The 27789-nt window shown below is 37.5% G+C and overlaps 1 protein-coding gene across 5 annotated transcripts in view; it reads right to left on the bottom strand.

Moving 5' to 3' along the window:
- Positions 1-27078, bottom strand: part of LOC139143695 (neuronal acetylcholine receptor subunit alpha-10-like) — a 58272-nt gene extending 31194 nt beyond the window's left edge. For 2 of the 5 annotated variants that reach the window (XM_070714212.1, XM_070714216.1), the window contains exon 1: positions 2552-2829. In XM_070714212.1, the coding sequence (XP_070570313.1) occupies positions 2552-2627 (76 nt within the window). In that variant the 5' untranslated portion in view covers positions 2628-2829. Of the gene's footprint in view, positions 1-2551; positions 2830-13822; positions 13942-26295; positions 26433-26732 lie in introns of those variants that run through there. The other 3 variants (XM_070714213.1, XM_070714215.1, XM_070714214.1) reach the window with 3 other exon arrangements.
- Positions 27079-27789: the final 711 nt, after the last annotated feature.

Genomic DNA, 27789 nt, shown 5'->3' with positions numbered 1-27789 from the left:
CAATAATAACAATGGTCGTTTCACATACACAGGCTGTGTTGGCAAGCAGGACACCGAGCATTGGTCATGATGATGATCGGATTATAGTAAAATTCTGTAGTTGATACATTGAAACAGATTAGTGAAAAATTAGTTAAAATTACAGCTAATGTCCCTTTAAGATATCATATGGTGTACACGCAAGGGATGTGAAATGCATTTTACATAATTACAGTGGATCGTGTATCCTTTCAAAGTTTGTTTGCGTTATTTAACTATGAAACTCTCCACAATAGTGCACTCGTTTACGTAACAACTTACATTATTCATCAGTATTTTTTTATTGATGGTTAATAAATACTCTCTCGCTCTTTTGTTATTTCAGCTCTTTTTTAAGAATTTTTTCTTGGAGGTATTGTGAATCTGTGAAATTGATCGCAATGCCAAGTTTATTCGACCCAAGTTCTGACCATACATCACTTTATTTTGTTAATTTATTCATAACATTTTTAATCACCCACAGCCACGACGAATACAAATATCAAACAGACGTCGCCGTTTATTACCAGGTTATGCAACTCTTCCGTCAAATCAAAGGGTGGATGCGCTTAGTGAATATTTGATTTGACACATTTGTCTTGAACTCGTGGTGCATGATGGAAGAATAAGGCTAGGCATTGCCATCCAAAAGCACGCATAGCGGTGTACGATTTGTCATCTGTAGTTGTCTTTCTGATTCAAAAGAGTTTATGATAACTGACATAATCATATTCGAAACTGGTGCAAACGTTCGGAAGCGAACGAATACATCAGGATCTGACAAAGAGATGAAAACGGGCGTCGCGTGTAAGACGAATATCGAACTGTTTGAGCTTAGGTCGCTGTGAAATCCTGCTGTGTGCCATTTCCTAACAGTTTTTGCGGGAGTCCGTGCACGACACTCTACGCTCTCTGTTCAAGAGAGTGTCAATTTCAAAAGTTCGCATGGTCCATTGGTTTTGATGAATAGGTTTCAGTCATTACAGTTTATAGGTGCGATATTGGATTTATGGAGTCGATTGTACGCTGGTTTCGCTTTATAGTTGACAAAACGAACAGAGAAAAACGCATGCATGATACAGTAAATGACAGGGACCGTACACGCCTGGAGCGTGTGTCAGACATTTTTTGGGATTATCGATACAATCTGGCGATGCCCTCAGGGTTTCGCGACATGCCCAAAATTTACTTTTCTGATAGCTGGTTTGCCCTTACGTATGTTCCAAAGTTCAAAAAACCGATCATTTTCCTATTTTATGTATATACGATTTCGCCACAATGAATTAGCACTCTTTCCTACGGTACAACGCGCCTCGGGGACAGATATTTGTACACTCAAACTTTTACAATATTCTTTTGGCCTACCACTTGTGAAGGCTCAGTTTAAATCTTTTGGAATTACCGGGTTTAGTTTATGAAAATCGGGAATTTATTTCCCCTCATAGAGATAAAACTGGGCTAGGGATGACGGCCATTTTGAATTTTAAATATCGGTAAATATTGGGTAATTTGTTTTTCTAGTACCAAAATCTGTACCGTTTTCTTATTCTTGATTTTAAAAGTAAATGGTTGAAATAGTGCTTGAGGAAAGTTTGAGCAAAAGCTTATGTCTTTCATTTTCTAGGCGCGAACTACCTGAAATTCAGATACAGTATCCCTGGAGTCTCCTCCATAAAAATTATCAATTATTGTAGTCTGCTCACGACACACTTGAGATTCCAAATCACGACCTAAGCAAGTGGCTCGGCGACAAATCCATCGCCTCTTTATGATCGCGATGGCCAACTGATCTCATCACCACGTCACTGTGTACCTAGCTAGTAATACTACGTCTGGAAAAAAGCGAAACTAGCTCGTAACGAAATGAGTGATCTCGCTCCTAACTGTCTCTCAAAAGGCAGCTACAGGCGAAAAGGCAAAAATGAATTGGAAACGCGTCTGTTTTCAAAAAAATGTCACTTTCGTTGTTTCGAAAATGGACAGAATGCTCTCTGAGCGGACTGAAATGCTTTTTAATTTTTATTTTTTTTACAGGGAACAGGTGCTGATTGGAAAGGAAGATTTGGTAAATTTGATACCTTGTGCAATCTCAGCTGTTGATTTTTTTGCCCGCCCATCACTTATTTCCTATGAAAAGGTACGACCTTGGCCAATTAATTTCGGTCACAAATAAGAGGTACCAATCGAAAACCGATATACCAGTATATTTTTGAACATTAATTTAAAAAGTGCCCTCACATCACAAAGTTCATGAATGGTCTCATTTTTTCCTCTGCAGACTTTATCGTGTTGATCTAACGTGCGCACAGTAGGCAATTTAGCGTTCGGCAACATTTCGACAAAGCTCAGAAAAATAAAACAGAATCGGCGAAGATAAAGGCTTTGAAAGAGTGTGGGAAAACGCTGTAATCATATCATGCACACAGCAGTAGCTCTGTCAGTAGTATTAATAAATGACCAATTGTAAACCATAGAGCCTCGAGAAACGAGGGTCTATGTGTAAACCAAGGAATATAATGAAAACATTACATACCCTGCGGGGTTAGAACCAGAATCATCAGCAAACAGAAAACTACTCGCAGACAAACTCCTGGTATCTGGGATTGCATGGTGTAGGTCCTTATTTCCCAGCTCTCAGTTCTGGAAAAGAAAATTTTGAAAATCGAAACTCAGAAAGTCTCCTTGTTCGCTTGAGTCCAACCTTACGAAATCAGCTCAGTTGTACTAGTCGCATAGATCAATATCCCATTTGCGTGTGGACACGTTTCTGTTGGCAAGGCGTACGTATGTGACATTCAAACTAAATGAAGCTTCTATGCTGAACGTATACACATATATCTCCCTTCTGTCATAGGGCGCCTGTCATCGTGTTTATTCAGGCCATCCTGATTCGGCTTTTAGTTTCGCCCGATACGTTCAGCCGTGATCACGTCACACGATCATTTTGGCGGCCGTGTAATCCTCTTTCATGATTGTTTCACGGAGAAAAGAACGGCGAATTTTAGATTAAAGGATATTTTACGCGTTGCGCGTAAACCTTCCGAGTCGATGTATCAAATTTTAGAATGCGTGATTTAATCATTGTAAGAACATGTAGGCCGTCTGAAAAGTAAAGAAGTGCAAAATCGCAAGGGATATTCATATATCACTAGAAATACCATGTAAAAAACGACCCTTAAAACATTAATTTTAATAAATAAATAAAGTAATTAATTAATATAATATATCTGTCTATGATATAATATAACTGTCTATAATATAATATAATATAATATAATATAATATAATATAATATAATATAATATAATATAATATAATATAATATAATATAATATAATATAATATGATATGATATGATATGATATGATATGATATGATATGATATGATATGATATGATATGATATGATATGATATGATATGATATAATATAATATAATATAATATAATATAATATAATATAATATAATATAATATAATATAATATAATATAACACTGCTAGTGACTGACATGCATAAATAGGATACAAGAATATTTTCATCTGACGATAAAAAACCAAATATATACATATATATATATAAAATATATATATATATATATATATATATATATATATATATATATATATATATATATATATATATATATATATATATATATATATATATATATATATATATATATTTATCACATGCACAAGCCAAGTTTGTCGTCTCCGAACAAAAAATACGGGATTTATTCTCTGGTCGTTCTACGTCACGACAACCCGCGTCTATGTCATCAATTTTGGTGCGTCGGACCTTTTTTTTTCGATCTTCGGTGTGCTCGTAAATATGTAAACAAACAACATGGCGGCCGATGTTTCTCCCACGATCAAAAGTTATGTAATGAAATCGATATTTTCACAGACTACGACATTAATAATCCGAACAATGTAAACACAAGAGTGTACCGCCTGTATATTCCGAAGGAATTACGTGAATAATTTGCGGAAACAACGAACTCGAAGCTGGTCGCGTATACCGTGGGTTCCGTACGCATTGCAAACAGGGTCAGGTGCGACGTTTACAGTGTTCGCGCCGTCGAGATTCGTTCGATATTTGTTCCCGAAAAATAGCGTGTCTGTGATAAATTTCCAGGACTATGCTATCTTTGAAATAGAGTATAACTTTGCGGAAGGTAGCCTACGTGTAGACCGAGAGCTGTCATTTGCTCCACACACGAACGAACGTGAGCGCTGAAGTACACGACGGACGACTGGAAATGATTGACAACTTGTGCACGGCGTACTAATATTTATTCCTAAAGTAGTTCAAAAGTTTAAATGCGGACATCGTCATGCAAAATTTATTTTATTTTGCAAAAATAACAAATTCTTGGCTTGTGCATGTGATAAGTATATTATTCCCTAATATTTTTCTTCGTTCAGCTCGGAAAATACTCGTGACGTAATGACCGTGTCACTACTCGTCTTCAAATCGTGGTGACACGGTCAGTACGTCACTCGTATTTTCCTTCGCTGAACTAAGAAAAATATTAGGGAATAATATCTAAATATATATATATATAGGCCTATGTATATATAGGCCTATATATAGGCATATATATATATATATATATATATATATATATATAATATATATATATATATATACACACACTCACGCACACACACACACTTGAGTCTTTGAAGTTTTAATCGGATGTCATCATATTGCATGCTTTCATCTTACTCTATACATACAAATAGAGAAGCGGAGAAAAGATTTATGAATCTTGTCACAAATTACATTTCGAAGACATATTTCAGAGACAGTAAAGGTAATATGCCGATCGTACATTGGCAGTGCACGTGGTTCGGGACTCGATGGAAACATTTAGATTAATCATACGAATCAGCATGCTATAACATTTATTTGACTGTCAATGACCCTTGAAACGTATTTCTTAGTTTCTGCTACCTAGAGAAGGATCACGTGTTAGTCTCTGCAAATTGTAAGAACAGAAATCATCCCGAGGGTACACAGCCGAGGCCATCTGCCGAGGTCGACCGGCTATTTGGCACCGGCGAGAAATGAGGAATGTCTGTGATCTGTATACCTGACGATGGAAACCGTATGTAACCTGCTACTGCTCTTCATGTACTTATGACACGTCTGCACAGGGGAGAATGAACGCCCGACCAAGCCCTTAAAAAACATCTGGTTTTCGTTTGCAGAGGGCGTCCTCAGCTAGTGTCCATACATAACTGAATTCACAGTGGTCTGAGTGGTACCCGTATATACAGCTCCGCTGGTCAGAAAAAACCTTCGCTAGCTGTTGGGAATTTTTTAATTATACCAATGTGAAATTAATTGGTGGTGAATAACTATTTTGTCAATTAACGAAGCAGATGGTTATCATGGATGTTGCTGATTGAAAGTCCAGCAGGTGTAGACATTTGTTACGTTCGAAATCAACCTTCACGAGGCCAACTGCATTGCCAAACTGCCGATACTTCATCGGGCCATGAAATATTCTCCCTCGCGATATAATTCTATTTTCTTTGCACAAAACAATCAGAAGGGTATAAATAGCTGTGTCCATGAACATCCACATGTTGTATGGACATGAATAATTCTGAAGCGTGATGTTTTGACAGACCGATGTGTTAGTTCGACGTCTTTGAAGGACATGGCTTGCGCAACCGCTGCCTCGTTGTGAAAAATTGAGGAAAACGTGCGTTTTAAAGGATACAAAACACCTTCCAGTTAAAGGGAATTGGGCTATTCGATTAGAGAGACATTTTTTCAATTCTAAAAATCAAATTAGGAAAGGAGGTACTTGAAAAACAACAAGACTTCTATTATAGAAATCTGATTGTCCGTCTCAATAACTAGCTGTAAGGAACTCAAGGACCATCTCAGATTGTCCCATAAGTGTTCATGCGGCGATTGTCTTTCTTTTAGGGGTGGGGAGGGACAGAAGACTAAAGCCCAAAACATTATCATCGCTCAGTTTTTTGTTTCTCATGGTTCTATTTTCGGACATGTTCTAGTTTAGTCTGTGCGCAGAACCCTTACTGTTGGATACCAGGTCTTTGCAGAAGATAGACAGCTTTTCCAAGGAACTGCATGTATAATTTATCATTTCCGTCCTGTCGCGGTAACAACACAAGATACCATCTCGGTTGTATAGGTAGCTCACTCACAAGATTATTGCGAGTTCAGTGAAATGAGTGATCAAACGAAGGCCAAACTGCTAAAAATTACCCAATGCGCAGTAGGAACTTGAATAAATCGATCGTTCTCCCATGCTACTTGGATATGCAACAAATTCAGCTTGCCTCATCAAGAATCACAATGCAATTATATCTCAGACCTTTTCTATTTATTTTGTGCAGACGATCTTAATCTCAGCAGTAAAATCTAGTTCGCCTCATTTGTGCAAATATCCGGTTGCGCAACATGAGATATCCGTTTAAATATGTGACAGCATGTTCACAACCTTCTTGAACCTGTGCCCCTTTTCAACCAAGACAGATTTTCTTTGTCTGTTATGTGCATACTATTGAAGCCACTTAACTTTAACTATCACTTTCCTTATCACAGTTTGACAAATGCAACATTAACGCTCTCTTTTCTGCTTGCCTCAAGCACTTGGTACAAAAATCTAGCTTTCAACATTCAGCCGTCTTCTCGACTTGTATTGTTTGGAGAGTTAAACTGCTTTAGGATGCTGCGTCTTTGAGTTTTTGTTCGAAATGATGGAGAATATATTTCAAACACTGTTATAGCAGGAATAGTACAGACTCAGACCAAATAATCGATCACATTTACCCATTTTATTTCCTCCTTTTCCCTGTGGTGTAGTCAGCTTACAACACGGCTACTGAAGATGTACGCCGATGGACTTTGATTCAAAGCAGACAGCATCATAAGATTTGTCACGAGAGAGACATCAAAATGATTAAATTGAAAACGCATGTTTTTTCTTTAAGTCATATTTCAACACTCGTAAGACCTGCTATTCAATCTTGTTTTCATCTTTTATCACTTAAAAGCACACGTTTACAATTATCAGAAAGAATGAATTCGAGAGTGTGTAAATCTGAGTTGCTTTCGCAATCATCATAACTGACTGCGTGCGCCTTAACTGCTTATCATCGCTTCTGTCAACAATGTGGATCCGTATCACGTTGCGGCGAGCCAATAAACTTCATTCCAAAAGGGAGTATCAAAGCTGTGCCAGGTTCAATTTCCGGTTGGTTCTATAGTTGCCTTATGTCTCATTCTAAAAATAACCTATCCTCGTCTTTAGTTTAAAAAGATAGTTATATGTTGACAGACGCGTAGGGATAGCGGCACCTCGCAAGCCTTAAAGGTTGCTGTCTTCAAACTGTTGTTTTGTTCAATTTTTTATTTCAAATTTCAACTTACAAAAATCAGTTTTTTTCAATTTTACTTTGGACTTTGACTGTGAACTATAACATTTTTACTTACAACTCATCTTGCAATTTTTAGACAGATCTAACTTTTCATTATGCCTTTTTGTCTCATTTTGCAGGCTTAGGGCGTACCCATGTAAAATATTGTGTAGTTTAGATTCCTTCGGAAAATGGTGATCAAGAAGTCGGAGGAATATTTTGCTGACGTTATTTTCCACTTTTTACTGAAAAAGGGTTAAACTATGTGATGTCACTACGCAAGATTTTTGATAGAAACACAATTAAAGTAAGCTACAATATTATTGCACTGATAACATCAAATCGCATAATAAGAGAATAACCGCTGGGAACCAGCATAGAAACAAAGCATCAGTTTTTAATTGTCAAGATAAGTCTAAATGTCCGTTGAAAGGTAATTGCAAAGCCAGAGGTGTCATTCAGAAGGCCAGAGTCTCAACAGGAGTCAATAAGGAGAAGGTTTAAGGCTCACTGAGAACACCTTTAAGACATGCTTTGCTAATCAGAAGCAATCCTTCCGCAACAAGAAGTATAAAAACAAAACTGAATTATCAAAGTACATTTGATGGCTTAAATACGAAGACCAATAACTTTACGTTTCACGGTCAATTGGCAGAGCATCGAGACACACTAACATAAGCGAACGATTCAATCTTTGCCTATCAGAAAAGCTGCAAATAATAAACGCTGATAAATCTACGCTGTTAAATATACCTGAATTATCATTTATCGAAGTTTAACACCACCTAAGACCGAAGTATAATGGTACATGTACATCCCAATAATGTAAACGAGGTGAAAGATGTTGGGAAAATTCAGATCCGTCTGAAGGTCACATTTCAAGATGCATGAAAAATAAATGACAAATAATGTTGTTACATTATTATTTGGCATCGAGTGCTGTTATTGCCCACGACGAAATCTGTATATATGCATAAATATATATGGTTCGGTTTATATATCCATGTCTGTTTGTCTGAGTCACTTGCAGCGTGGTATTCTTTTGCCAAATTTACTATTCCCAATGGTCGATTTAGAAATCGACAAACAGTGTAGTGTTGGATATACAATACAAATTCTTGTGTCTTTACGAAAAAAGTACCGACCCCGGAGACCATTATTCTGATTAAGAGTTGTTCTTTTCAGCTTAAGTGTGTCTGAGCGGCAGGTGACATGTAATTGACAGAGCATGATATGAACAAAGTGAAAGCGTGTCAATATTGCATTTGTCACATAACTGCTCTTTCTGTAGAGTTATGCGAAACTTTTAAGTGTCAAAACAATGCACATAGTAGACGTGAAAATATTCATTGTGATATAATACGTCTGATATTTACAAAAGAAACAACTATTAAACAATTGTACGCTCAGCAAATATGCTCCAGGGGCTGGATATCCCACCTGAAATGCAATTTAGTTCTATATAATTTTTTCAGCATAGACACTCGAGCGACCGTTTCATGGCTATATAAATATTTTCGCCGCATGCGGATTTTATAAATTTGTGTACCGAAGCGCGACATCAGTTCATTATCTGTACAGGTTGTTGACACTTTTATTCCTCAAGTACAATGTGATGGAATTTTAGGGGTAACTCTTGATGAAACGTTACCATTGAACGTCCATATAGATAATTAATGCAAAAAACTTAGTCAACGAATTGGTTTACTGCGCTGATTAGGTCGATATTTCTCTTTTGATTGTCGTATTATCTTATATCATGGTCTCATACAGAGTACTTTAGATTATTGTTGTGTTGTTTTGGGTAATGCAACGGTCAATAATCTTGACAAAGTTTATATTCTCATTCAAAAACGGGCGTTACGCACACTTTTTGAGTTATCAATTGATTTTCCCTCAAATGCTTTATTTTCTACATGTAATGTTATGTCGATTAGACAAAGAATTTTTTATTTCATGGCACTATTAAGTTTCAAATGTATGAATGGTTATGCTTCACAATATTTATCTAATTTATTTACTCCACAAAGTAATGTTCATGATTATTTTACACGCTCTACTGCACGTGAGAATTGTCATGTACCAAGATGTGTTTCAGGCACTGGACAACGTAGTTTTCATTTCCGTGCCACGAAAGTTTGGAATTCATTACCGATTGAAGTGAAAAATTTGACCAATCTGTACACATTCAAATGTAAACTGAAAGAATATGTTAAAAGAATGTTCCCCTTTAATTTACTTTTGTTTTCTTGTATTGAAAAATGTATTTTTCCTTTTATCGAAAATTGTATGAGCCCCGATGAAAATTACTATTTCAGTAACTCGGCCGCTCAGTAAAAGGGTAAATAAAAAAAAAAAATAAAATCAACAAGAGCCGATATTATACCATTTCATCATCAGTATTTTTACAGACGGAGTTTTCCTCCCTTTTAAAATTATTTTCCTTTAACACTTAGTTTGGCATAAAGGTCAAAGGTCAGGTTTGATCTGATGGAACGATTTACACGAGAGATACGGACCGTGCAAAATCAATTTCAGAAATAAGAAACATTATTATTGTAGTGTTGATGATGAAGGCATTTCATGGAGGTAAAACAGAGACCTCTATGGCCATTGACAGGAACCTTGGCCATAACGCTTTATTATACGAGTAGATGATGTGATGACTTGGCCTTCAGTCATGCAGATCACAACCGCATGTAAATGTGATTGGAGGAATCTTTTATCTCTTATCATATAGGTCGCTTCTTTCACTTTGAATATATTGTCTAAAGCCCCATCCTTCGTCAATAATATAACAGACGAACGACAATTCCGACCTTTGCTTGTATCATGGTAAGCGAAGGCTATTGTAAGCTTGCCTTCTGAGAAATACTGGTACCAACGAACTCCGAATGCGGTCAATTGTTTGAAAATTCCGAGTACCTCTGAGCAAACCAAACGAGTAAAACGAAGGAAAAGCCAGTCCTCCGTGGTCCATTATTCTAAACTGTAATAATCGCGTCAAGTTAATATAATAGATTCTTACGTTATAAATTGTTTTTTCTCTGTTGAACACAGGAGAAAGAAGTTTACGCTGAATGAAAAACTAGAGCCCAGCAACGAGCACTGTAAACTATTTGGATGCGTGGCACGCGCACTCTGGGCAATGACAGACAACAAAAAGTAACAACCTTGGTATGTCAAAGCGGATTGCAACCGTAGCAATTGTGTAGATCTATAAAATATTCAAACTTTAATGATGCCCATTTAAAGAGACTTATCGCTGTAACTTTTGATAAAAATTTCATGCACTTTGTTATAAACTATGAATAAAATTCGCTTTCTTATTCTCCTTCTTCATGGAAATTCAAAGTATGTGGATGTGCATAGTATGCTATGTTACCGTTGAAACATGAATTCAAGTCCGGGCAAACATTCAGTTGCCGACAATTCATCAAACATTGCATACATACCTGCTGTATCGACAAATTTAACGCTATTTCAAAATGAGTCGGATTTCTATTTGATGCCTCTTTGTATTCACATACCACAAGAGAAATCAGAACATCTCCAGACTTTACATGAAAAAAAGCAATGCACTATATGGTAAACTGCAGACTCTCCTTTGCCTATACACACTAATCATAACACATTCCAAAGGAATTAATACGAGCTAGTTGAACTCTGCATAGGGTACATTTTTGTTGAATGGTGTGCATTCTTTCTATTCTCCTGTAGAACATGTCTACATGAATTTAACAATGAAATTGAAAAGTTATTATTTTTGTCAAACTACAGTTCAAAATGCAGGAATTTTCAAATAATCATAAAGGGTACGAGCCATAGTTTTCGTTTCTCTATCCAAGCCTGTCTGGGCAGATTGCCCAGACAGTCCTTTCAAAGTACGCCGGAATATTGTCATTCAGCATTATCATATGAAAGTTGCTCTTTATACATCTGAAGCTCCGAGTAAGAATAGGCATTGTTTTCCGCTATGTGGCAGCTTCAGCTGCTTACAGTAAGTTTTCTCTGTGTGTCACTCAAACACATTTTCCTATATCGCCGTCCGGCATGTTATCATGCGAAATAATCGACTACAACATCGTACACAACCAGTGCACAGTGCGAGGAACCGAACGAAGGACTAAATCAAAAGCCGCATTGAAGTAGAATTCTAAAACTATCAAAATGACCTGGGGACAAGCTTGTAAAGATGACGTAACGTACCAGACAGTTTCTTTTTCACAGTGAGCATTCTATTACAGAAAAGCTTCAGGGTCACTCTATTAATCTGTCAATGGTGCCAAACGGGCCCTGTTGTTTATTGTTTAGTTTTTGTCGCGTGGTTCAAATTTAGTGTTGTTCTTCTGCATTAGCATATTTGTCTCTTGACAGGTTGGTGACAAAACAACTTTAACTGAACATCAACGGAGAAATAAAACTGAGAAAAACCATTCCCAGTCTAGTAAAGCCGGATGTCGTTTTAGTTCTTCAAATATGTCGTACAATGCAGGGCATCAGCAAAGTTTTATCTGGTAGTACTATAGAAAAAGAATAGTGTTTTCCGAATCACCAGTGGTGATAAACGTGACTTATTTATAATGTACTTCCCTCTTCGACTGCGGTAATTGTCTGCTCTAACCTTAGAAGTTTAAGAACAGCATCAAGACGAAAGTCGCTGTGTGATACAAGACATACTTATATATAGTGTACGGAAACAATGGAAATTGAAAATGATCAGGTAATTGGAGTGAAAATGGAGAGGGCGTGATATGACGCGAAGTAATTCTTCACGTTCCTTAACTGGAATGTGTAAGATGCTGGGCCAAGACTCACACCACTTAATGCTGTGACAGTCGCTCCTAGGCTGAACTACAGGAGGTTTGACAACAATTAAACGTCGAATCTTTTCTTCGGAATGTCAATTTTGCTTTACGGTGCAAACTTCTGACTAAATGGAATTTAAATGTTTCCATTATCTTTCCCCCACTAAGCCAGCTCATAATGTAATGAAGCAGAGATTTATTCAAAAAATGTTGCATCAAAAGTTTGAAAATGCTAAATTACGATAATGACAAATGTGTCATGTTTCAGGAGGGTACTCTAAAGCAAGCTTGCTCCTCCCTTCTAGGATGTTTCATGCATTCTGCAATCCTCATACAGAACAAATTTCACGCATCCTGCAATCCTCAGACAGAATAAATTTCATGAATCCTGCAATTTTCACTTCTGTCCGAAGATTGCGGCATCAATGAAACAAAAGTAACTGATATTATTACTTCGTACTTGAAGTAATTTATGTTATTATTCATAAAAGCTTTGTTTTTAACATCGATCACTGTAATTTCAAACATGGATATATATATATATATATATATATATATATATATATATATATATATATATATATATATATATATATATATATATATATATATATATATATATATATATATATATATATATATATATATATATATATATATATACATATATATATATGGTCTGTGTGGTTTGCACTGCCACCTTTCCTACACGTTAATATGCAAATGTCTTTCAAGTATAATAAGCCTTGACGTTGTTTTGAAACAATACCCACACTTTGACCATTCGACTTCTGGGTTCGAAGGAAAGCGGGGCAGTTTCCTGCTCGCCTTTTTTGTAAGTTGGCGCCAATTTTTATTTTTTACTTTCACACGCGTTTTCCAGTCTCTGTATGATTCAATCTATTTTGGCATGTGTATTTTACTTCAAGTTTGTCGTTGTTATTTTATTTCAGATTGTTTTAACCTTGATAAAGTGGGATTACTCCCACGAAACATCGGTGTAATAAATTTTATAAATGAAGAGCTTGGTGTCCTGAGTTGGTGCGTCTTGACTCTCTCTCTCTCTCTCTCTCTCTCTCTCTCTCTCTCTCTCTCTCTCTCTCTCTCTCTCTCTCTCTCTCTATATTCTATATATATAATTATTTGATCTTTCGAGAAACTGGCGGCGCAACACTGAAGTTCATGTCACGAGTGCCGACACGTGTATACACCAATGGCAATTCAGAGTCACCATCAAGAACCTCCTCCCGCCTAATGCCTCTAAACGTACGCTCACTTCAAAGGTTTACTTAAACATCAAAAGTTTGTACCAATAGGGAAAGTTCGCAAGTATATCGCTTTACATATTTTCCGGTACGGATCGGTGTCATTTAATACAGACGAGGGGTTACGAGGTAATATCGTTTCCAGAGATAGCATTTGCATATTTGTGTATTTTGTCATAAGTAAGACAGAAGCGGAGTGTGTCCTCATAATATTTTTTTGAGAAAATGCCTTCCTTCATACTTTAGGAAAGATATTTAAACATTCTCAAGTTTACAGAATTCACGATAATAACTTCTAAATAAATATTAAAAGCGCACCCTCCTCACCTTTGTGTGCAGGATTGTCAGCCCTCCGAGCGTTGCCCCTGACTTGCTTGGTCTGTTCGCAGCCAGATTAATGGCTTAATTAATAAAGAGTCACGTTGATGCCATGGGACGAACTGAGTCTGCGCAGTGAAAAAGACGTCAGGTACATCATCACCTTGGCGGAAGAATGACGATACAATATTCTGCATTATATCATAGCCCTGTCAATACCAGTGGAATCAGTAACGTCATTCCTTTATTATTACTGATAATCTATCCGATTATGCATTGTGGCCCCAAATGTTTTGGCATCTACAAATTCTTTTGCATTACCAAAACTATAAAATAATAGCGATGATGTATCCCCTACCGGCCCATAATAGACTCGTTTTACAGTATATCGTGCAAAGTTTGCTCTCATCCAAGAGCGGACAATAACATATTGAACGGCATAATCTTTGGTAGACGTTCTGAATTTCATGACCGTTAAGAAAATCAAATATTTATCCTCCTTTTCAAAACATCTTGGTCAGCGATGGCATGCTTAAAAATGTTTATTCTTTCCTCTCATAAAAACGGAAAGAGTTGGCCATTGAACTCTGTTTTTTTATTTAACCCGGATGTACAATGGCAAATGCCACTGGCCGAGCTTGTTTATCTACACACATGCTGATTAATACCGTGGTGTTCCAGTTCTATGTTGTCGATAAACATCCTTTCTAACGATTTGAAAATAGCAAAGCAGGTCGGCATTATAACGCAATATGAAATGGTCAGTGTCATCCTTAGAAGTATCTTGCTATGACCCGACAGTATCGAATATGACTACTTTAGTAAAGTGTAATGTTAGGAAAAAAATACGCTCGTCATCTTTCGGCCTTACACATGCAATTTTTGCTGAGTCATGTGTTGTTTGCGTTTGGTTAAAATTGAAAATATTAAACCAAAATAAACTGTAACCTTAGTCAATACCCGTAAAACAAATAGCTTTTGCGTTTCTTCCCTTTAATGAATCACAATTTTGAGCTTGACATCTTGCAAAACCAAATGAGCTAAACCAAAAATAGATAAGCGAGTGGCGAAACGTGTTTGTAATGCGGGTAAGACAATTTGATAATTACTGTCGTCTGGCTTTACAGCAATTTTGGCCAGGATGGTACAATATGGTCTGAAGCGAGATTAATGCGAGAGTGAATTGTATTTCGATAAAGTCCTACGGCATTGAACGAATAGACACTGTAATCCTCACAATAAAGTAAAGCTCACCTCAAAAAACAAACAAACAAACAAAACAAAAACAAAACATACGATGGACAACACCAGAGACATAAGTATCAATTTTTACATAATGAATGGAAGTTTAACACAGGTAATCAACCAACTTTTTGTAGCGCGCCACAAAACAAGAGAGCTTGACCTCGGAAACAGCCTGTGCGATGTGACAATGGTGCCAGATACTAGACGTGCTTTCCCAAAACGCCCCAACTTTATTAGAAATACGGCAGTTTTGTGTAGATTGCAAGATTTCTCAGATGATATTATGATGTGGGTGTTGCTACAAATCGTAACAGGCCAAAAATATGTATCCTGCCGTGAACATTTCTCTGGGCAACAGGGTAGGTCGGTTAAGAACGTTTTTTTTTGATTTTTAAAGGCAAAATTATGCGAGGTTGTTAAAACAGTTAGGGTTGTTGGGTTATAGAAACGGTAAATATCTTGTTATATTGCCCATTTAATATGGTTCCAGTGAATATATCAGGATATGAAGAGTCATTAACGAGATGATATAGATTATCAGTTTAGAATATCTATGCACCTAGGATGGTGGACTACACAGACTTTTGGGATTAGGCTGCTCTGAACTCTTTACTTCATCGCCACCATGGAATAATACACATCCAACAAAGACAACCATCAGAAGAACAGAGCAACTAACGAAGCATGGTTACATCCACAGGGACTAATCACATGCCAATTGGCATCCAGAGGGATTGACAATGAACGATTCAATTCGGACAGTTTGCATTGTAGTCATTACAACTGGCATGCATTGTAGTAAACTGTTTTAGTGTTTTACCACTATTCAAAGGGAACTTGAGCACGTGTTTGTTGCTTACGGGGAAGCATTCTATGCTGCGTTTACCGATTCAGTGTGCATTTATAGTCTATCAATGGCATGGCACCGATTTGCAGACGCATGTATCTAAGTCTTTCCCCATCAGGGCAGACGTTTTGTTTGGCTCATAATATGAGCCCAGGAGACAGACATCCCAATTATATAAAATCATACAATTCTTTGCTGCCGTACAATTTTTTAGGACTTAAAAAATTTTCCCTGTTATTTTTTCCATAAGAATTTTCAGTTCTTGACCTTATTATCTATCAAAGGCTGTTTCGGAATGACATATCGTGGCGTATACAGTCTGTTTTGTTGTCAGCAGGGTTTCATTGTTATCCGAAAATGTACCGGAATTTTGTAAAAGTGGCGATTGTCCAGCAAATACTTTATGTAACATCCTGTGTGTAGCTATTTGTTACAAAATAATAGATGTCACATTTTCAATTGAGTACAATAACGTGATACGAAGTTATTTTACGGCAGAAATCATGATTTAAAGAAACAAATAACCATTCCTTGATGCATTTTATCACAGACAATACCTGTTTTTGCCGCCTGGACGACCACACATGCGTACTACATAATGCATGATTAATAAAATTACCAGGCCACCGTGTGACGTTTCTACAAATTGTTTGTAACCATCAAACACGCCGCCGCGACAGCGCAGTCTGTTAGAGTGAGTAAAAGTCGGTTCTCGATGACGTATATGCCCTGTGGTGGTAAAACACTAATTATCTTTAAATTGGGTTTTAAGTGACATTTCCAAATTCTGTTTTTATACTTTGAATCAGCGACAGCCGATGGAGCGCTGTTGCATTCTTGTGTACTGATTCTAAAATGGGTCTGTGTGAAAGTGGACAACTGGTCTGACTTTGGGCTAATGTGCAGCGTTGAACAAGGTGTTATCCAATTGGGTAGCTGAATCTCACCAATATAATTAAAACAATACAAATAGACTCCCTAAGTTGCTGTGAATAATGACAATGGACCAATCAGAGACAGAGCTTATTCAACGCTGCACATCAGCAGCTGACTTTCCGGTTATTGTATATTCAGAATGCGTTAAAATGCTAATGAATTCCTTAGAACAAAGGCAAGAAATATGAGGACATGTACCGGCTGCTAAAACCACGGAGGTCAATATTACCTGAACATCTAAATAGTACAACTCAACAACGATCACAGAACTTGTGGTATGTGAACGACTTTTCGATCCTACATTATCCCCGGGTAAATTTCCAGAAGGACGATTGTAACAATTACTACACAGTATGATGTTATTGAAATCCACCGTTTTAACTGTTTGTTGAAAAATCTTCCTGAAATTGCTTAACATTTATTTGATTAACTACTATTACTACTATTGGTGGCTTTCAGCCTGACCGAGACTGGCAGCCGCCGTGAAAGCATATCCTCACAGCGGAGCTCACATACAGTGTACATCAATTGTGCTTTATGCAGTACGGTTATTTTAATGTGCATGTGATCTGACACTTTAGTCTGCCTGTGGTTATGAGTGCACAATAGATACATAATACATGTAAACCTGCTTTGAATAAGCGTTTCTATGTCGACTGCCAGTGTCGGACAAGCTTGAAGTCAATATTACAAAGACAAGTAAACTTTACCAACGATCAGAATCGGCGAATTACTATAATTTTTTGCCAGGTACATAGAGCAGAAACGGCTGGTAAGCTATACTCTTGTATTATATTGTTATTTTCAAAAAAAAACATATTTGGGGTAATTGTTCCATTATCTGTATCACTATGATGAAGTAGTCTTCCTTCACAATGTGGTTCACACATGTTTTCCGAAAGTCTTAGAGTGAAAAGTGCGAGATATGAGGAAGATTGAGATACTGTGATGTAGACGATGATTTGGCAAGTTATAAAGAACCAAGCAGGGGAAGCATGCGAGTTCGCTTGTAAGGTGATCAAGTCATCTCTTATCATTATAAATGCAAACAAATGAGTATTCCATCACTGTCAAATGGTTACAGTCACTATGACAAATGATTCTATTCTGGCTTCAATTAGCCTTCTAACAGAGAGTTTAATCGTAAAATGAACATGACAGCCTAAATGACAAACATTATAAAGCTACGGTATATGCTAAACACATACGAATTACCATATTCATAGTTTGAATTCAGTCGGTGGTGTTGTTTGATAGTTCATTGATTTTAAGCTCGTAGTTTCGAAATTTGGTTTCAGATATCGCTTGTCATCAAGGTATTCAGACCACACGGTTTGGTGTTAAGGTTTGTCTTTGCTTTTGTTAGCGCTCAGTTCTCAATATTACAACCATTGAATCACTTATCTTTCCCACTTCCCTACATATTGACTAGAGTAAGAAGACTCACGATTTTCGTGTCATTACTTCATTCTCAGCACGTCCAGTAATATGGGTAATGCACATGCGTAGTCGCTTGTGAGAGATACACGATTTCCTTTATTCTACAGTCTGAGATCTCACGTCTCAGTCAGACTTCTTTCAAAATTGTCTCCCTTGCTAATGAATAAAGAATGACAATTTGCACGACAGCGAATTCGCTGATAACAACAGTATTTTGCTTTACCCATTATTCTATGTCCACCATTTTTCGAATCGATGGGGAATGTAACGAATCGATTGCAGGTATTTTTTTCAGACGACGGCGACGATACAACATGCCGGAATTCACTGGCTCAGTTATACTAGCGAGTACAAGCCAAGGACTTCTGACAAGCATCAGTTTGAAAATTTCAGAGTAATTTTTGGCGGTCACGTGACCAATGAAAACGTTCCAACAACCTTGAGACAAACGACATTTTTGTTCTCTCGTCGTAAACAAAGAGAACCTCAGTCCTTTTTGTTTAGGTCTGTAAATGTAGGTAAGACTTTGAGAGTTGTGCAGTGTATGTACAGTGTATAAAGGTGGGCGCCCTGGGCAGGTACGCAGATATGTATATGTATAGGTACGTATCATTTATTGCCGACTCAGTTATTTATAACAGCCTTTTGGCAAGGGGCTTGTTCGATATTATCTGGAAAGACGACTGAAAATTGTGCAAATACAGGAACCAGTTTAACTGGTGATAAGGCACTTGACCTATTTTCGTGTCTTGGTCTTGAAAACACAACAGACTGATTGATACGACAGATAAATGAAGACCTCTAAACTTCAAAGTGAAATGTTAGCTTATGTAGACTATTGCCTGAAAGTTAATTCAGGAGAAAGGGTTATGTAAATTCTTAGGGAAGCATTGCGTATTGTTTTATATGTATATACAATGTTTGGCAAAGCTCAGGTGAAAATATGACAACAGGAATCAGTCCGAGGAATGGAAGTAAGTCATTTACCCATACCACACATCTTTGGTGTCACGTTACAACACATGTGAGATTTTTAACCGTGTGTCTGACAACACGTGAAGTAATACCATCACGAAAATTATACGGTATAGTGTTCGTGATGGGTATTACTTCACGTGGTACGTCCACTCATAATTGAAATAATGGCTGTGATATTAGTTCTGTATATTCTACCATTACAAATGGTATACGTATAAACTCCTTCCTCCATGTGATAGTACAGACTATATTATCATGCATATGAGAAGGTTGTATGTGTCATGTTCTTGAGCATGACGTGGCAGTCAAGTGAGCATTTCCAAAAAATAAAAGTTACTGTCTCTTTCTATGATTAAATGATGTCTTGTCATTGTCATAAATCTGCATTTTTGCAAAATATGATCACTCAATTGAATTTTGGAATAGTGACCAGCTTGAATAGAAATTTTGTCATTAAAATGCTTAATATAGACGCCTGTACTGCTGTTATTTATTTATTTGCATGGGTGTGAATGTTGGACCCTAGAAAACATTTCAATTTCAATGTCTAAAACACCTACAGATGCAATATCAGACTTTGACTTTGATATGTTAATTTCGAAAACGAATTCTTTTTCACCTATGAAAACCAAACACTTGAATTGATGCAAAAACTATCAAATAGCAGTCGTCATGCTCCAATGGTCAATAATTTGCGTTACAATTTGTGAAGGGACAAAAAAATGTGACACGAGTGAAAAAAATTCAATTCGCAAACAAAATCTGAGTATGATCACTCCATTCCCCATCCCAAAATGCAGAGGACCATTCGTAATTGACATAACCTCACCTATAGTGACGGGAAATGTGTAGAATTCAGGAAATATACCCAACCACAGGGGTAACTCACATATATTGTGTCTTCATATGGTAGCCTTTTTGTGTTATCAGTGCCATATTGAACCGAAGATATCACCAGAACGGCTCTTTGAAAAGACCTTGCATTTATATCACGTTTAGCTGACACGTGTAATACCTGGTTATCGTACACTATTCACCGACTGCGCGCGTAATATGTCCATTATCATGATAAATTACTTGTCCGCAGATCAGACGAGTATTGTACAGGGCAATAATGGTCCAAAGATGTGTGGCTGAGGGTATTGTTCCGAGTAAACAACCATTCGTCTTGTGTCGCAATGAAGGAGAATAAAAGTTGCATGTGGTGTGTTGTAGATACCCTTTCCTACCATTTCGACATTGAATGTTTTTTTTTGCTACACAAACGCATTCAAAGTACAACCACTATGGCATATGACAGAATGTTGATAAATGGCAAGCTAATAACGACATCAACATGTCAAAAATGTCGAAGAACCCATTAGCTAAGTTCAGCTTAATAACATTTTTTATCCTACCACTTTTTAGAATGACAGAGTTACAATATCCAAGAACCTCTTTCAACGCGTGTCATCAATTTTAGTAATTGTTTTGAGGTGTCGCACGTCGAAGGACAATACAGTGATACTCTAATGACCTTTTATTCTGCTTATACTAACCATTTACCGTGACAATTCAGAGAGTTCTGATGCACTCTTAGGCCAACATGAAAGTTGTATCACCTCTTCTCATGATGAGGTTATGACCAATTGAACTTTGGCATGAAACATACCTATGTGTGCGCACATCTTTTAGGAACCTTGGTCAATGTACTATAGTACTAAAATACCGCAAAGGATGCACGAGGGCATTGGCGCAGAGTATACGCGTTGGGTGATGCGCGCGGTGTCAAGGTCCTCTTGCACCGTTTGCGGTATATTCGAAATTTCCTATTAATATACGTCTTTTTAAGTCTGGCGCATCAAATGGGCCGAATACTAGCCGTTTTTGTAAAATGTCAACAATCTTTCTTCCAATTTTCTTTCTCAAGCGCAAATATGGTCTTCAAAGGCGCCAAACATACATGTATTCTGGCAATCATCCAATTGGTCTCTTGAAACCGTTCAAAATTGAATGCACAGGTGCAGCCGTCGCATGCACTGCTCATGCCGACGTGGCGCCTGGAAACGGTACATGTCACTGAACGGGTGTTCCGTACGGCTTTTTAGCGCACACAAATATTTATTGTTTTCGATGGTAGATGTATAATAGACCTAATCCAAGTTCTTTTGCCAATTTACTCCCCATGAACGTGGAAGTTAGAGACGTAAAATTGAAAACATAAACTTAAAAGTTACCATTTGATTGCGTCGTAGCTCTTTTTGGATATTGTCATGATGGGCGATGAATGCCTCAAGCAATACCTCCGTTGCAAAGTAAGTTTTCTTTAAGCAGAGTAACCATCAGCATTTTGTGAAGGACGCGCCATTTACATTAAAGTTACAATAGCAAGTTGTATGACACATGCTCAAGCCATGTGACCTATGTTAACGCCTTGGAATAGGAGAATAGTGTTCTTTCTCATTTCTACTGTACACACATTCGCAATGTTTTATTTCTCTGCCCAAGAATACCGAATTCTGTCTTGCTTTCCAAACGATCAGAACTCGTATCTTTTGCTGACGAAGGAAAACACATATGATCAATCTTCTACTGTGAACAAAGAGGAAATGTCACTTTTACAACTGAGGTACTCGAAATTTTCAGCTGAATGCGCCTCGAGGACTTATATTTGGACTCTTAAACGTTCACACTGCCTTTTTTTAGTCTCTCACTTGTGGGGTAAATTTGAAGCTCATGAAGTAAATAATGTAAAAATTAGAACTTTGCTGATTTTTATATACAGAAGAACACTAACGGAAATACATCAAAGGCTGTGAGCACCTGATAATCTCAGTGAAATTACAGGAGAGCAGCTGCAAATTTTAAGAATTGTGTATCTCGAAGTCTGAGTAAGAATTTTACCGAAGTCCATGAATTCGTAACATAATGCTAGCCGTAGCCGGGAGAGCAAATACTACTTTCCGATTTCTGTCACAAGACAGGAACCGGATATCACGTGACAAAGCAACATCCAAGATTGCCGTCATTATTCATTTTAACGACACCATCAATGTTTTCCCGTCGTATTAAATAAGCCCCGTGAGTATTCTTTTGTTTATTGAGGACTTTAATGGAAATAGGAAGCTCAATTTGTAAGCCAGAATGTTCACTTAGCTAGATTTAGTGCGTATCGTACCTAAAAGCGATGGACAATATATGTAGTTCAGGTACTAATTTGAACCCTTCAAAATATCGAAAATTCAGATGACGATGTCACGCATACAAACATTGTGGCATAAGTTTACAGAGCGATTATCCCATACTAAATCATGACAAATTTACGTGAAGCGTGTCAACCTGCGAAACTGACGCGGTATCCGTGACGTGACACCAGTTGTAAATTACGACATGCGCAATGGGATATTGTTTATTTTGCAGTGACATCTCGACGGTCCTGCATCGGCGTAGACACCTCAAATGGCAAAAGCTACCGATATTAAATGCAGATTGTTGCCACATATCTTAATTCAGAATGTCATTGATGACTTCATGTTTTTAAAGCCCTAAAGCAAATAAAAATCATTATCTCGTGAGCATGAGAAACTATTTCATGAGCAAAGACTTTCTCCAACTCACTAGAAACTGTCTCGTACTCACGACACATATTTTAATCTGCTGTACAATATGTCCCTTACGGGCTTTCATAGTAATTATCCTTTAACTTTTGAAATACATAGGGAGTCGGGGTCAATAGCCCGTTAAAAACTGGAATCGCATGTGTGGAGTACCTGCTACAGCACCTATAATGATAGACATTGGACATATATTACGTCGTAGTTTATGCCGTGAACGTTGTACAAATCTAAATTCCAGTGCGTATCTGTGAGAGCAATTCAAACTTCCAAATGTGATTTACTTATTATGCCACAAAACCTAAAACAAGTGTAACGTTTTTCTTTCTTCTTTGACACCTTTCGCGAAATATATGGTCGAAAAGTCGACTCAAATAACTGTGACGTCATCGCAACATTTACGGATCTAAAAAAAATTCTCTCACCGTGCGAGTACGCTAAAATCAAAACCACAAGCACACCAAGTTATAACATGTAAAGAGCAGTCACCACCCCTGCAAATCTGTGGTTTTCTTTTCAATCGCAAATCTAGAGTGAAATAAAAAAAAAGAAATTTCGAACGAAACACATTCTAGTAATCAGAACTATTTTCCCCATTCTGATTTCTATTTTTCCCATTGTGATTGAAAAGCGGCTGAATATCAAAGGGCGCTGAATGGTGTCAAGAACTTCAAATGGTGCGTTAATCACAACAGAAAGCGACAATCGCTCATTTAAGGCGATTTCTGCGGACAGACAATTGCGCTTAGCCAGGCACCTGACGTTCCGTGTTCATAAATAAAGATTACGTTTTTGATAGATTACATATTACGCTGACCTGTTGTTCTGATGCGTTTTCATCGCTTGAACACCGCTAAAGATTGAAAATGAAGAATTACGATATTATTCAAGTCGGTGTAAGCTGCGGCAAGTTTTTTGACACGAGTTTCAGATAAATGTCAATCGTAAGTAGCCCGTTCGTTGTCGGTAGTGTGAAAACGTCATTAAAATTGAGGAGAGGGGTGCTGAGGTCCATAATCTTTCATGACGGGCTGTATTCATCCGCTGTGGACAAACAACCCTAGGGTCATCGTCATTATTTTTACCAACTATTGTCGCTGACAAAATTAGCTAATTGCTGCTGCATGACGAAGATAAAGTAGAAAAAGGACGCGAAAGAACACTCTTCGGGGAATTACAAAATATTATGTCAAAAACCACATTTGTTTAAATCAACATGAAAGGCTAGGCTTGTATCGCGATCCCTGCATATACAATTAAAGCAACGGAGCATCCATAGCTTAATGCCTGTGCACTCCAAAATACCCAGATCGTCTAAATTCGTATTTACATGGAATACGCAATGTTAACAAGACCACTTGTCACTATTGTCAATAGTCTAGCAAATTTCCCTGTATAACAAAATCATATTATACATAGGCTAACAATTTTGCTTGGGAGTCGTTCACTCTGCTCAGCTTTTCTCGCAGATTCTGGACAACATGTCATATAATACTGATCCTGTATATCAATGGCAAAAACGAAAACAATGTGACTGATCGGGATGTAAAGATGCAGTCGTGCACTGAGTGCTGTATTCGTTGGAAACCTTCCTAGTGGCCCCCGAACATGAATTAATTTTCGACAAATGTAAAGACTTGATCAGTAAATAATAGTTCTAGGGCTAATGAGAAGGTATACCTATTAAAATAACAAATGAAATGGGAGAGACAACAATTACAGTAAAATTATCTCGATTTTTGAAGCTATCTCGCACAATTTGTTTATGATGTCTGCAGGCGAGTCTTACAGTCACTCGCTATCCATCGTGCATGTATTTCACTAAGTAGTCAAATTTAAATTTCGTGGTACTTGTATATCCGTCACTTTTATGGTTTTTTGCTAAACTTTTGACGCATTTCTCGTCAATTTTAAATGTTGGCGTGACTCAAGTGTGTTTTGTAAACCGCTGCCTCGTCAGAAATTCAGTAAGGCGAACCATATATAAGTAAATATGAAGACTCTGAAAATGTCCAAAAGTTACAAATAATATATCCGGGAGACAGCTACTGTGTGTCTTTCAACTTCTTGAGTAAAGTTCTCAGACTCAACGTCCAGATAATTTAAATGCATTATGCATGGTATCTAAAGCTTGTATGGATATTATAACACAACAACCATGAGCGTATACCTCTATTATTCTTCAAAACTATTCAATACGGAACTTGTAATTTTATGAAGTACACTTTGTGAGTTTTTCCTGATCATAATCTATTATATTGACAAACAGGCTTACCTGGCTTTAAATTTCCGCAACGGTAACACACTAACTTCACTTGAATCGTATCTGAAGAGGCAGACGATGTGAACCTCAATGGAGGCCAATGTGCCACTAGTAGTCACAAATCATGATTATTAATTATGATTTATGCATATGCATAATCCTAGCTGACGCTGACATTTTGTCCGCGTTTTATCACGGACGTACGAGCGTACGTCCAAAGTTTTGGCACCGGGCACATGCATTGCCTCCCTCTTGTTGCAGCCCCTGCCCGACACCGGTATTTTATAGGATCTCCCTTTGGTTGGAGAAGTTGACCAGATTTAGTGTTGTTGTCATTCCTTCTGTTCATGACAGCATGACCAGTTTTGTGACGAGCGCACATACCCATACGTGGTTTGAATTCCGATGAAGGTGTATAACTGTGATCAGAACACGATTTGTGTCTTACAGCGTGGACTTCATATTCTAAATTAGCCAGGCAACAAAGCATCGCATATTCATACCCGCTCATTTTCAGAGTATTTGTATTCCCCACTATAAAGAGGTGTGCATTGGTTAGCGGCCAGAAGACACACACTGCTTTCATCGAATGAAAAATATATATAATATATACCATAAACTGTATTTACCCTGATGACATACAAACATTTGAAGGCGTAACGTGAACATGCAGGTGGTATCATGTAAAAAATATTGCGTCATGTAACTCTTTGTTTGCCTATAAAGACATCAGCAAAATATTCGAAAAGCATGTAGACGTTATTGCACAGCTTTTAAACATTAAAATATAAAACTCTTGTTCTTGGACACAAACATGTCTTCATTCACTGTATCCTATAATCCTACCGATTATGTAAGTTCACGAATTAATGTTGGGTATAATTTACAAAAAAATTAAGGGAATCTACCGAATGTAATCATAATCGTTGACAGGCCCGTGTTCAGAATAAGATAAAGATTAATGAGTGTATACATTGACTTTTGCGAGGCACTTTGTAACATGAAGTGCCCGCTTCGTACATTTTATTTGACACTTGGAACATTGTCACTGGAGAACTGCGATTGAATCAAATGCTACATGCCGGTTCATGAACACGCTTATTGAGGAAGGCCAGTTGCTCTCACGAGCTTTGCATGCCACCGCAAAAGATCAGAGAAAAAGTACTATCCGGGTCCTTACCGTTGATGAGCGTTCTCTCAATTACAGAGCATCATTCAATCATCGTACTTGGTAATCGTTTTGCCAGTGGGATCCGCGTCTCGTAAATGACAGCGGCTACAGGTACGGATGTAAAACATTGAGGACTGTGAATTTACCTGTGAAATATTAAAAAAATATTACCGAATTATCACTTTACAACATCACTTTTTCTCAAAATCACTAAACACCGCCGTCTACATGATATGATGGGAACACTGTGCGTGGCTGGCATGCCAAATATTCGTTTTAATAACAGTCACATATCATGTCATATTCTACACAAGACTGCGATATAACATACCATGTGAACATACTAGCACAATCCATCAATTTTACATGTAGGGTTGTTGTAATCGCAAAGTCCGTCAAAATATGAGTGAAATCTTACTCAAATGAGAATTAACAATTTGACTTACCTCGGTTTAATTCACGATGTAAAGCACGTTTGAAAACAAGCCTAACGCGCGGACATTACTGGATCAGAGGTATAAACGTCATCCGGGTCCTTTCCATCTGTAATTTTATCGGATGGTTAAGCTGACGTTTGCGGTAAACCATAAAGTATCTTACTTTGCATGTCTACTGGTACGCTGATGTCAATTACTCAAATAGCCGTATTTATAATTACACCCGTAAAGCACCCCGTATGTAGCTGAGAACCGTACGTCGTGCGTTGGCTTTCATCATCGCATAATCGCGTAAACCAACAAATTACAGCTTTTACTGTCGCTGTTAAAAATGCTAATCATAATTTATGACCATTGAATTCAAACACGCTTCATCAGATTTCTGTCACTGGCTTCGGTTTTTCATGGCAATGGCGTATTTATCATTATAGACACCACGTCATATGTCGGTTAATAAATTGAACTCAATGGCGACATATTTATTTAACTTATCATGTTATCATGCTAACTATAGTTAAGAGCATTAAGAGAGTAATCCACACCAAATGCTGCCATCATTCAGCAGAAACGATCACGTTCAATACCAAAAGTGCACTGTGGAGTGAACCCATGCAAGACAGGAACCAATATATACTCTACTGAGCTAATGTGAGCGGTCACCAACAGGGGCCAGAATATATGCATGCGAAAAGACTTAGTGACAATGACCATTAGTAGTCGTCGAAACGCCAATTGGAAAACGGTCCGAAAACTTTCCTTCAGCTGTCTTATGTGACTTTACAATACATTGAACATTTGAATTAATCATCTGCCCTCGGGATTTTTCATTTCTTTAAATTTGCAGCACTTAATTCAAAGTGAAAGAAGGAGCTTAAAGGTATACAGTCACCTGTAATCTAAATATGCCCTTATATGGTCAAATTGGCGTTCCTTGGTATTCAAAATGCCCATGTGAGGGCGCTGTTTTTAAAAAGCGGCTACCCGCTTAAAATCTGTGATTGGTTAGATTTTCTCTTTTCATGGTAACTGTGGCAAAAGTGGAACAGGTGAAAGTATACTATTAATC

The sequence above is a fragment of the Ptychodera flava genome, chromosome 11 (assembly GCF_041260155.1).
Source record: "Ptychodera flava strain L36383 chromosome 11, AS_Pfla_20210202, whole genome shotgun sequence".
NCBI classification, from domain to species: domain Eukaryota; kingdom Metazoa; phylum Hemichordata; class Enteropneusta; family Ptychoderidae; genus Ptychodera; species Ptychodera flava.
The sequence above is the reverse complement of the archived record's forward strand: the minus strand, read 5'-3'. Positions and strand labels throughout refer to the sequence as shown.